Source organism: Cyprinus carpio, chromosome A5 (genome assembly GCF_018340385.1).
Source record: "Cyprinus carpio isolate SPL01 chromosome A5, ASM1834038v1, whole genome shotgun sequence".
NCBI classification, from domain to species: domain Eukaryota; kingdom Metazoa; phylum Chordata; class Actinopteri; order Cypriniformes; family Cyprinidae; genus Cyprinus; species Cyprinus carpio.
Window position 1 is genome coordinate 16,517,587 of NC_056576.1, and position 12,709 is coordinate 16,530,295.

The following is a 12,709-nucleotide window of genomic DNA, read 5'->3' on the forward strand; positions in this document are numbered from 1 at the left end:
ATACAACAGGAGAAACTTGGTTGTTTTTTCCATACAATTACAATGAATGGGAATGGGAGCTTTTAAGCTTAAAGAGGAATACAAAAGAACCATACAAACAATAAAGTAATAAATAGTTTGTTATATTCAAAATCTTCTGAAGCTACTTTTGATAATCCAGGGGGCTGTTAACTATTGTAACCAGATGATTGAGTCAGTGAGATGAACTTGAGAACTGACCAAGTCTGTGTTTCCCAAAAGCTTCATAAGCCTAAGAAGTTTGTAAAAACGATCGTACAACTGATCTTAATATTACGGTCTGTTTCCCAAAAGCATTGTAACTTAAGTAGCACTTAAGTAATCGTAAAGCCCTAAGTGCATTGTAAGAAGACAGATTTATGCGGTCACCTACAGCAACTACACGGCAGATTGCACCTTTAACTTTATTCAAGTGCAGTCTGATTATAATATAAGGATTTGATTGTACTTGATTGTACATTTTTTTACTAGTTTTCTTTTTGTTGTTGTTGTTTTTTGTTGTTGCTGTTGTTTTAAATGAATTTATAAATGAAAAAGAATTAAAAAGGGAAGAAAAAAATAGAAATACACATCTAAATTAAATGACTGAAAAAAATGAATATATATAATATATAAATAATAATATATATTATTATGTAAAGTATAATATAATACATATAATGCAATATAATATAATATAATTTAATACAAATATTATATTATATTTATATTATATATATTATATTATATTATATTTATTATATTATATTATATTATATTATATTATATTATATTATATTATATTATATTATATCCGAGTTGTCTGGAACACTGCATTAGGTTAACATTTTAATAACCGAGCATTGACATTTCAGTACTTGACGAACGGATAGCGACTCCTAAGTAGCACTTAAAACACGGCTACGTGCGATCGTGTTAAGTGCTTTTTTGGGAAACGCACGTGAAACAAAAACAATCGATCAAAAAAAGACTCATAGAAAACACTCTTAAGCTCTAAGATCAATTGTTATGGAGAAACGCAGCCCAAATCATTTAGACCTGTTTTGTGAACTGGATCAAAATGATTCATTAAAATGATCCAATTCAAAAGAATGAATCATTTACAAATCCAACATAAACAAACCAAAAAGGGCTATGGTGGATGTCACTATTTTCAATAAATCACAATTTACATTATGTGTCTGGTTGTCACACAAAGGCTTTAGATGATTTGGATTATGGCACAGGAGTCATATGGACCATTTTTTATGATACATGAGCACTTTGACATGTTGCTTTTTTGTCATTTTGCTACTTGATAACCCCAGTCCTCATTCACTTTCAACATAAGAGTGAGTGAATCGTTTAAATATTACATACCCTACAACTGGGCTTTACTGGCCTTTATAAGAGAAGAAAAGGGGGAAGACGAACACAATGAACGAAGTAAAACACATGTAAGTTAGTGACTATTTTGTTAAGTCTTACCAGTCACAGCATTGGTTGTCACAGGCAAACTCTCACGCTCTTCCTTGATTGACGTCACTCCCATTCCATACTCCGTCCCGGGCCTAAGGCCTAAAAAAGAGCCCAACAAATTCAATTCTCTCAAATCATTAGACAAAACGAAACCATTAATCTCTCACATAAGTTGTTTTTGGAAACTCCGTGGTAGGCAATTGTTTTCGTACTCGCCACTGCACGGTTTCAATTTCATCTGCACGCCATATCAATCTAATGCCTTTCAGTGGCCACATCAAAGAGCTTCTCCACAGGCCAGAAACAATATTTACCATCATGCAAGCGATTCTCAGACCCCTTAGCCCAAATCCCACACTTTACCCCTTTTAATGGCTGTATTGGCTCCTGCAGAGGTCACTGTGCAGGAGTCCTCCAGCATGAAATTACGCCTAATACAGAGGAAGCTCATTATCAATAAAATCACAGGCGTGACAGCAATTACAGATAATAACTGTGCGAAAGAGACAACTAGTGATATGTGTGTGTGAGAGAGAGAGAGAGAGAGACTCTGCATTATTTAGCCGAACAGATCGTCCACCTTATTTACAGGGAACAGGCCTCCCAAGGACAAAGGAGCAAACCAGACAAAGAATCTATTTTCCATTTTGAATATATTTTTCTCCCAGCCATGATAATCCCTGCTTGTGGTAACACATGGTTGTAGAGAATAAGAATTAGCACAGGAGATTGCCTCAAAGCACAAGTGTATAATAGAAGTGCTGCTGCGACGAAGAAAGCCTCTGCTTTCCCATTTTGACTGGGATTTTCACATTGAAGCATCAGTGTTACTTCATTTAAGGCATGAATAAGGCATTACCAACAAAAAGGATAGCATCTCATTCCCTTTTAGTCATGTAAACATTTCACATTACTAAAACAAATGCGCTCATTTAGAAATAAAGTGTTAATAGGTACAAGTATGGGAAAAAAACAAAAACAAACAAACAAACAAACAAAAAAACATATGGAGCTTTGACGCATACAAATGTTGGAAAATTTTGAATTAGCCTAGTTCTATTCAGACCTACAGTGGGATTCCAATTGTTTTAAAGCCTGTTTGAGAATGCTTTTTGAAAATATGACTTCACCCTTCAACACTTGAGAACTACATTTCTAATTTCAATAGGATACAAATGGCTTAGAAGTGCAGATGGGTCATTTCCATGTATTAAAATAAAAATAAACTGGTTTATTGAAAATTGCTTAAGTGTTTGGGGCAAACTGCACCTGAGCCTAATTTTATTTCACTTTTCGAACATAGTTTTTGATCTCTATGATCTGTTTGTAATTGATGTGTGATCTCTGGCGAGGAATTATTGGGTTATTCAAATTGGCCTCTCACCAGTGATTTTAGCCTGAGTGGTGTCTTGTGGGCCGCTGGGGAAGACCCGTTCTCCATGCTCCCCTCCAGAAAGTGGGCCGTATTTGACGCGGTAATTGAGGACGTTGGCTCTGCTGTTTTTCCACTCCAGAGTTATGCTCTCATCTGTCTGTTCAACTGCCTTGAGGTGCTTGGGGGCATCAAGGTCTGAAACATGCCAACATGTGGATGAAAGAAAATACTTTCTGTAGACGTACAGTTATCCTCCAGGGCAAGACAAGTAAAAAATTGCTTCAGTGCAGGTCTAAGTACAACACACAATTATCAGTAGACTTGCTAAAGCAGACTGAATTTTCACTTTAAGTTTCTGAAATGAATTCTAGTTGTTGAAGATAGATTGTACCTGTTGTGAAGGTCTCATAGACTGGAAAGCTGGTCATCTCTCCCCTGCGGGCCATGAGAGAGACCTCATACTCTGTGTCAGGGTACAGCTCAGCCAGATGGTACTGTGTATCCATGGAGGAAAGCTTGATTGTTTTCCTGTCTGAGGAATCTGTGTTTGGGCCATAGGACACAGAGATGCTGTCCACCTGAGCGACAGGCTGAAACCAGGTGATAAGGGCTGTAGTGTCTGTCACATCACGCACATCCACCTGGCTGGGAGCATCAATCACTGTGGATGAGAGGAGAGGTTTGTGACAGCTGGGAAAAAAGCAACAAAATGGGAACATGTATGCAAGCAGATGAGCTAAAAACAGCTGCTATACAGTTTTTGATGTCAAGAACCTCTAAATATGATGATCACTCTCCTAAAATATACATTTTTACTGAAAAAGACCCATTTATACTATGTAAGAAAAATATTAAACGTGATATTATTAATTTATTTTTCCTAAATTAAAGAATTGCTTTTCATATTGTCATTGTGCTGAATAAAAAAATTAAAAAAATAAAATAGTAAATAAAATAAAACATAACTAAAACAAACGTTGCAAATAAAATAGTTCTAAATCAATCAAGAAAAACTTTGGTAAATGTTCTTTTTTTAACAATTCCCTGAATGGGGGGGGGGTGGTATTTGTTATTATTTATTGCTATATATATTGCTATATCCCTACATTTTATAAAACTAAAAACAGTGCAAATTAGCTGCCTAGGTCCTTATTTTCGTGGGAAAATCTGTTTGTTAGATTAGGAAATGTACTGAGAGCTCATACTTATGTGAACTTAAGATAACACAGAGGAACTGCATGTAGCTTAGAGTAGATTTGTGCATCTGAGATACTCCAATGCACTAGTTATCTCACAGGAGGACAGCTTCTCATGTTGCTGAGTGGTGCCTCCCACACACAGAGAGTGAGGGAGAGAACTCACTTTGAGCAATTAGTCCCCCTTTAATGCAAATCCTATGTGGCACAAGTCAAAGAAATAAAGTAGATGGAGCATTAGAAGCATGCTTGGAGATTTTTTTAGACATTTGTAAGACAGCGAAAACAGCCTGTCATGGAGGGAAACTCTGGTTACTTGCACTGACAGCATTAGAAATGTTACAATGGTAAAAGGTTTTTCAGCAAACCATAAGCCATTTTTGAAATCCTACAATCATATATCATATCATATGGTTGAAGAGGATAAAAAAGCTTTAATGCTCTTTTCTGTAGCTGTTACTCAGATTATGTGGTGTGATACAAAAATGTTAATATTATTCAGAATGTTTCTTTAGTTTCATACTGATTTAGGAAGACTCATATGAGAAAAATATAATATATAATATATAAATATAATAAAAAAAAAATATTCCATATCATTACTAGGACCTAGAACAATAAAGATGATAACTAGATGTGTTTAAATATTAAGTAATATTGTGAAATATTATTATTATAACTGTTTTTTTATGTATGTATTTTAAAATGTAATTTATCTCTGTTATGGCAAAGCTGAATTTTCATTTTCATTAATTTCATCTGAATTCATTTCTCTAATCTGATCAATTGATCTTTCAGAAATCATTCTAGTATGCTAATTTCGTGCTTTAGGATTATTGGATGAATGGAAAGTTCAAAAGAACAGCATTTTATTGAAACATAAACCTTAACAATGTAAAAGTCTTCACTGTCACTTTTGATCAGTGGCATGCCCTTTAATCACCAATGGCAAAGTTCCCTTTCAGTCCAATCTAGGTCCAGTCCCAAATGAGAATGTGCCCTTGCCACACCACTACTCCCCTGCCCCTCCAGAGTTCTGTCCGCACCACTGCTTTCGATCAATTTAACGTATCCTTGCTGAATAATAGTATTCATTTCTTTAAAATAAATAAATTAAAAAAAAAATCTTACTAACCCCAAACTTCAGAATAGTAGTGTAAATATTTTAGCTGGTCTGGTGGTGGTGCAAAATAAGGTCTTGAGAAACTAACACAAACACATCCAGTTACTCTAACTCAAAATAATAATTTGAAGTGCTCAGCAGCTCATTTCACTGCAAATACCGACAATTAACATAAACACTGACTACTCTTTCTTATTTCATGTAAGACATCCTGTCTCTTTAAATTTGTGTTTTAAAAATCAGAAATTCCAGAAAAAAAGCAGACTGGTCATGGCCACCAGTTAATTACTGTTGATAACTGCTTACTTGTGACAATGTTCTTGCTTGTTGGGGGTCCACGGGTGTTGTTTTTAACGACCTCAAGCTTGACTTCATACTCTTGTCCAGGTCCAAGACCAGACTGCTCAAAGGTGGTCTCAGGAGGGGTGAGAGAGTTCAAAATCTCTCCATCTTCTTCTTTCTGCCATTCAAACAGATTTATTTTATTTATTTTGGTGAACTGAATTGGTGAATATATTAAATCTAATAACAGATCGCTGGTCAGAGGTTCTGCTGGTTAATAAAAGAGCACCACAAATTATCAAAGAAGCAACCTCAGGAAAACAAAACCAAGCTCCCATGAACTACAGGGTAATGAAAGGGTGTCCTGAGAGTAAATACTTTGGTCTATTAGCTGATTATACTTGGGTGAGTGTTTTAATTCACAGTGAGAGTTATTTTGGCATTGACATCTCTAAACTGTGAATGCGTGAATGTGACTGCCAAGCTGTGTTTTGAAAGAGGGATGTTGGGGAGGTTTGCATGTTCTAATGGTGCTGTTTTTTGGAGTTTGCATAAACCCTTGAGAAAGAAAATAAAGCATTACAGAGACAATAACAGTTTTGTGGCACATGGTCACGCATGCTGTTGCCAGGAGCTTCTTAGTGTGTTTTGTCTTGACTTCTCAACAGTAGCTTTTTGCTTAGTGGCACCACTTAGCTATTTTCCACTGGGTGCCTTTTGAGCTTCTCATTTTAAACTATTACTTGCAAACAGAGGGGTTCTTTTATATTATATCTTTTAGGAAAAAATTGTGAGGGCAAAGATAGACTTTGAGATCATAGCCACCCTAGAGACTTATGGAAGATGCCAGGACACTCACTGTGTTTCTAAAAATGAGGTTCCAGCCATCAAACGGAATGTTCAAGGGGTCCCACTCCACCTCCACTGAGGTCTCTCTAACCGATTTGAATTTCAGACCCTCGGGTTCAGGAAGATCTGGTTGTAGGAAATAAAGCAGTTTAGCAAAATCAACTCAGTACAGAATAACAAGTAATTTTCGTAAGCATGATGATGGGTGACTTACGTGTGGCTATTCTGGCACTGACAGGGACACTCATCTTGCTGTTCAGGACAGCAAATACACTGATTAGGTACTCTATGCCAGGCTCAAGCTCCCTAATAGTGGCTGTCTTCTTTTCACCAGAAACTCTCATTTCCATCTCCAAGCCACCAGGAGCCGTAGGCACATAGGTGATAAGATACTCCGTCACAAGCATCTCATTGACCCAGGCAAGGTCCACTGTTTCTGGATCAACCTCAGTCACAGTCAGGTCTCTGGGTGGGGAGACTGTGGTTTGAAATGTCAAATTATTGACTTAATCTTAGTTAAGAACCTCTGAATAAAAGAGGAACATGCAGGACATTTCCTTAATATTGAACTGTTCACTTCATTCATGCCAGATGAATGTGCAAGGACAACTAAATAAACTTTTTATAGATAGATTTCCTAAAACAATGTGGCTCTATGGTAATGTTAACAACATTTCCTGTCATAGCAACACTCAACCAATGACATGAGTTTAGGGCATAACTACTGGTTAGTCTGACCAATAGCAGACGGGGAGGAGTGTTTGGGAAACCTGTTTGAAACAGTTGTTTGTGCAATTTTGTTTGATGATGCCACTGATGTTATCCTAGCGATGTCACAATTATTAATTTTGGATGACAGGAACTGTCATACAAATAATTGCAAATAATGGTTTAATGATCTGTTTTGTTCATGTCACTTGGAGTGCAAATACACATACATCATTTATTCATAATTAATTTGGTAGAATAGAATAGAATAGAATAGAATAGAATAGAATAGAATAGAATAGAATAGAATATGCATTTCTCAAAGACCATTTGAAGTGCTCACAAAGAAAATGCACATTCGGCTTATTGCTTATTGGTATTCAATTAGCTCATATTGGGTTTTTGCAAAAATCATGAAACACCTGCTTTTCCTTTCGAGAAAGTATAACAGCCATAAAAGTGTATGTATAACCTACACATATGCAGTGTTACATATGCTAGTGTAAATTATAGTGACTTACTTTCAGAGCACTCGTCGCCAGTGAAGCCTAAATCACATATGCACATTCCATTCAGACACTGGCCTTGGTCATTGCAGTTTGCTGGGCATGTCAGAACAGAGCAGTCCTCACCGGTGTACCCCTCAAAGCAGACACACTTTCCATCTTCACAGTAGCCACGGTCCAGGCAGTTGTTGGGACACGTCTTTGTACCACAGTCCTCTCCAGTGAATCCGATGTTACACACACATTGACCATTTACACAACGTCCTCGGTTATGGCAGTCACTGGGGCAAGTCAACTCGCTGCAGTCGTGGCCTGTAAAACCAGCATGGCAAACACACTTGCCATCCACGCACTGTCCACGCTCATGGCAGTCATTGGGACAGGTTTTGATGCTGCAGTCTTTTCCAGCAAAACCATCATGGCAAATGCACTTGCCATCTACACACTGTCCACGTCCATGGCATTGATGGGGACAGGTCTTGATGCCACAGTGTTCTCCAGCAAAGCCATTATGGCAAACGCATTTGCCGTCTACACACTCTCCACGTCCATGGCAGTCATGGGGACAGGTCTTGATGCCACAGTGTTCTCCAGCAAAGCCATTATGGCAAACGCATTTGCCGTCTACACACTCTCCGCGTCCATGGCAGTCATGGGGACAGGTCTTGATGCTACAGTGTTCTCCAGCAAAGCCATCATGGCAAACGCATTTGCCGTCTACACACTCTCCACGTCCATGGCAGTCATGGGGACAGGTCTTGATGCCACAGTGTTCTCCAGCAAAGCCATTATGGCAAACGCATTTGCCGTCTACACACTCTCCGCGTCCATGGCAGTCATGGGAACAGGTCTTGATGCTGCAGTCTTCTCCAGTAAAGCCCATTTTGCAAATGCACTTCCCGTTGACACATCGGCCACGATCGTGACAGTTATTGGGGCAAGAAAGCTCAGAGCAGTCATCACCTTCATAGCCAACATCACAAATACACTCACCATTTATGCACTGTCCCCTGTCATTGCAGTTGTCAGGGCAGGAAAGAATGCTGCAGTCCTCGCCCTCGAACCCAGGGTCACATATGCATTTGCCGTTGAAGCAGTGCCCTCTCTGACTGCAGTCATTGAGACAGGTTAGCTTGGAGCAGTCATCTCCGCTATAGCCAATATTGCAGACGCACTGTCCATTGACACACCTGCCATGGTGGTTGCAGTTTTTGGGGCAGGTAAGCTCCCCACAGTCCTCCCCAGTAAATCCCTCTTCACAATAGCAGGTTCCATTGTCACAGCGGCCACGGTCGAAGCAGTCATTGGGACAGATGAGCTCGGAGCAGTCAAAGCCCGTCCAAGGCTCTTCACATACACATTCGTCATCCACACAGCGGCCCCTGCCAAGGCAGTTGTTTAGGCAGTTGGTCAAACTGCAGTCCTCACCGATAAAGCCCTCCGCACAGATGCAAGCTCCGTTGATGCACTCTCCATTCTCACCGCAATCCACAGGGCACAGCTCGATGCTGCAGTCCTCACCTCCGAAGCCCTCGAAGCAGATACACTTGCTGTCTTCACAACGGCCTTGATCCTGGCAAAAATTTGGGCATTCTGGCTCAGAGCAGTTGACTCCCTTCCAACCGGGCTCACACACACAGCTGCAGGTCTCAGTGCTGTAGTTGCCACGGCCACTGCAGTAGGGTTTGGTTGTGACTTCACCTGCTAAAGAGGTTTTTAGTCATTTTTGGCTTATGCTGAGAAACACTTTCATGCTGGTTTAGACAGGAATGGGAATTGTACAGAATTGAACGATTCCCTAATGGTTTCATTAACATTTCTACAAATGTATTTTTAAAGAATAAATACTAAAAAGCAGACATTTCAATGATGAAAAAAAACAAGAAAAAAATATAAAGGTGTGTGTAAATAAATGTAATCCAATAACTGCCGTTTGACTTTAACATCACAATGTGGCAACAATTCATTTAAATTTGTACAATAATACAGACAAAATACATAATGTGTGTTTTTAACTATATGCTGTCATATAACAGTATGTAAATAATAGATTTTTACATGTAAAAATACATTGATTTAATGTGAGCTGAAAGCTGTATGTGTTTGAGTCACTAAAAATATCCATTAAAAGAACCAGTCATTGCAATCAGTTGGAGCACACTGGTTGCACTGCATGTTCATGATTCACTACAAAATAAATAAATAAATCAGATCATTTATTTTTTACGATGCTGCTTCGAAATAAAAAGCAAAACCAATTTTGACAGGTCTGTTTCGAGATCAAAAGTTGAGATAAGTAATGACCCAAGTCGTTTGTGAGGATGAAATGAATCAAAATATCTACAGTCAGAGAGGGAATTTTTGGGGAGGCTGATATATAAAGACATACTGTTTGAAACAATAAAAGACTGCAGCAGGTCTGAGTTTATTTTAAGTGATACCTCTTGCCCTGACCACAAGCAGGCTTGATGACACATTAATGTGGTACTAAAAGCCAGTTGGCTTGAATGGTTACAGTGCCTGTGATAATGACTGGTTATGTATATGTTCATGCCTCTATATATGTATGCAGAAGAGGGCAAATTGTATTTAGCTTGTGCCTTTCTCCTTTTTTTCTGCCACATTTTGGATGGAAGCAAATAGCTTTGTGTCGTTTGGATATTCTTTCTGATTGGTCAGTTTAGTAAGCAGAGCCTTTATGCTATCAGCCTCCTCTGATATTCATGTAGTGTTTAAACTCTGAGCAACTGCATGTAAAAAGATTTTTTTTTTCATTGTATGTATGTTATGTGTGCTAAAAGTTATAAGGGATAGCTCCCCCAAAATTAAAATTCTGTCATCATTTACTCACCCTCACTTTGTTCCAAAAATTTCTGAACTTTCTATGGAACATAAAAGAAGATATTTTGAAAAATGTCTCAATGTCTATTTTATTTATTTATTAGTATTTTAATTTTTTTTGTCCATTATATAACGGAAGTCAAATGTACGGAGGTGTGGAGCAACGTGAAGATGAGTAAAGAATTTCCATTTTGGGGTGAGAGTTTCCATTTTGGCATGAAGTATCATTTGAACTTAGTCAGCATTGTTTTGTTTGTTTTGAATACATTTGCAATGAGTCTCAGCCTCCTAATGGACTATCAAAATATCTATGTAATATTTGGCCTCACCTGTAACCTGAGCACCACAGCAGCCTGTTCCACTGGTGCACTGCTCTCTTAGACTGGATACCTCTGCCTCCAGCATTTCCAGCCTGTTCAGAATATCCTTCAGGTCAGGCATGTGGTTATCACAACTACAAGCTTGCTTGGGAATGTTAATCCTATGCGTAAAAACAATCTGATTCTCTTCATCCGTGGTGTGTTCTATGTGTTGGTCAGACTGCAGATTGGCCGGTTTTGGCTTCAATGGTGTTGTTCCAGGTGAATCCAAGTCCACAGAGCACAGGGATCCAGAGGGAACGTTGATGTTGTATACATGGTTAAAAACCACAGGCTGATCGGGACTTGGGAGGGTCAAGTTCTCAATGGTTGGTGACAGTGATTCTCTTCTGTGTCTAAGTACTCTTTTCACCAGGCCAGCACTGGAGAGATGAACTAACATGGCTACTGCCACACAGGCCAGTAGCAGGCCTCGCATCCCCATGATGATTTGTTCCTTGACTCTTCCTAGTGGTGTGATTGTTCAAACTGTTTTAAGATATTGCAGATGTGGGTTTAATCCTGCAAAATGGAATTAGAGCAGTCACTCAGATTGCTTTTACACATTTCTTTCTAATTCTTATTCAAGTGTGAACTGGAAAGCTAGTGTCAAAATGCACTTATCCTTAGAAAATGGAAAATGAAACATAAATTACATCAATAATGAAAATCCAGTCATTTAATGAATTTTAAATACATTGATGGATAAAATTAATAAATATTAACTTAAATAAATTAATAAATCTTAGAATATAAATCTTAAACCAATATTAAAAATTAAATAATATGATGAATTAAAAATAAAACCTAAGGTTTATAGTGGATTTGTAACATAGACTTTGCACAGAAAGTCATGACATAAGGAAAAGGAAAATTAAATGCTTTAATCCTCAACTCGTGTGCACTTTCCAACAAGAATTAATTATATTCAGCTAAAGTAAACCACATCACACTAGGGAGTGTTCATATTCAGAAAAAAACATCCATAAATAAATAAATAAATAAATTAAGCATGCATGCCAGTCAGCAACACTGCAGGATAGACAGACGCTAAGTACAACTCAGGTAATGGTTGCCTTGGTATCCACAAAGATCATCTCTGGCCAATAAAAGTAAGGCAAACTTCAGCTCAGGAGCGAGGGCTCCAGCAGCGTTTCCTATGACAGGCTGCCATGACACACAGCAGGTAACACCTGAGTCTGAGGAGCGCACTCTCCTCTCTGACGCTCTGCCCACAGCACATGCTGACAGATTAATACTTGCGTGGAGGAGACCATCTGCAGTGCTTCCGCTAGCGTGGGTGTTCAGAGTTCACGCTTCTCATAAAAGTTAGCATTCTTGGACCATTCTCCAGACAGCAGCAAAGTCTTGCTTTAAAACACAACACTTTTCTCATTAAAAGAAGTTAGAAGTATAGTTTTTGCAGTGCTCAGGGGGCTTGTCACTTACTAAGTGCATTGGTCTGTTAAAAATTTCATTCAAATAAAATGGCTGTAATAGCTTTTCAAGCATGTTACTGTTCTGTATCGTGGAGTGTAATAGGGAGATTGAGGATGTCTGTGTTTAAACAGTCCTGACGTGCAGGTTATATGGTCACATACTTGGCAACTACAGGATTGCAGATTCAGTTTTCAATATAGCTGTTTTCCTGAATGTTATGAAAACCAAATGGAAGATGGAAAAAACCACCTTCCAAAAATACTAACACTTACTATTTAATACCATAAAACACCCAATATTTATGTCAAATTAAGAACATTTATGTGTGCATTTTTCAGCTTGCACCTTGTCTAGCCATTCAAACACATTTAACCCCTTAAAATGAATCATTTTCATTAGATTTTTTTAAAGATTCTAAAGTACTGAATTTGACATAAAAGAGATAGATCACTCAAAAAAAAATACAATTCTTTAATCATTTTGAAAATATTTTGTTGAATTCTTTTGTGCATTAGATGAAAGTCAGTCTGGTCAAACACAACACTGACTGGACC

General features: G+C 38.2%; 1 protein-coding gene across 7 annotated transcripts in view; it reads right to left on the reverse strand.

Moving 5' to 3' along the window:
• Window positions 1–12,709, reverse strand: part of LOC109082848 (tenascin-like) — a 69,000-nt gene that overhangs the window by 16,623 nt on the left and 39,668 nt on the right. For 6 of the 7 annotated variants that reach the window (XM_042755399.1, XM_042755404.1, XM_042755397.1 and 3 more), the window contains 8 exons: window positions 10,686–11,237; window positions 7,531–9,219; window positions 6,516–6,779; window positions 6,312–6,427; window positions 5,477–5,630; window positions 3,243–3,512; window positions 2,861–3,046; window positions 1,486–1,575 (listed from right to left, as the gene is read on the reverse strand). In XM_042755399.1, the coding sequence (XP_042611333.1) occupies window positions 1,486–1,575; window positions 2,861–3,046; window positions 3,243–3,512; window positions 5,477–5,630; window positions 6,312–6,427; window positions 6,516–6,779; window positions 7,531–9,219; window positions 10,686–11,160 (3,244 nt within the window). In that variant the 5' untranslated portion in view covers window positions 11,161–11,237. The remainder of the gene's footprint in view (window positions 1–1,485; window positions 1,576–2,860; window positions 3,047–3,242; window positions 3,513–5,476; window positions 5,631–6,311; window positions 6,428–6,515; window positions 6,780–7,530; window positions 9,220–10,685; window positions 11,238–12,709) is intronic. The other variant, XM_042755410.1, reaches the window with a different exon arrangement.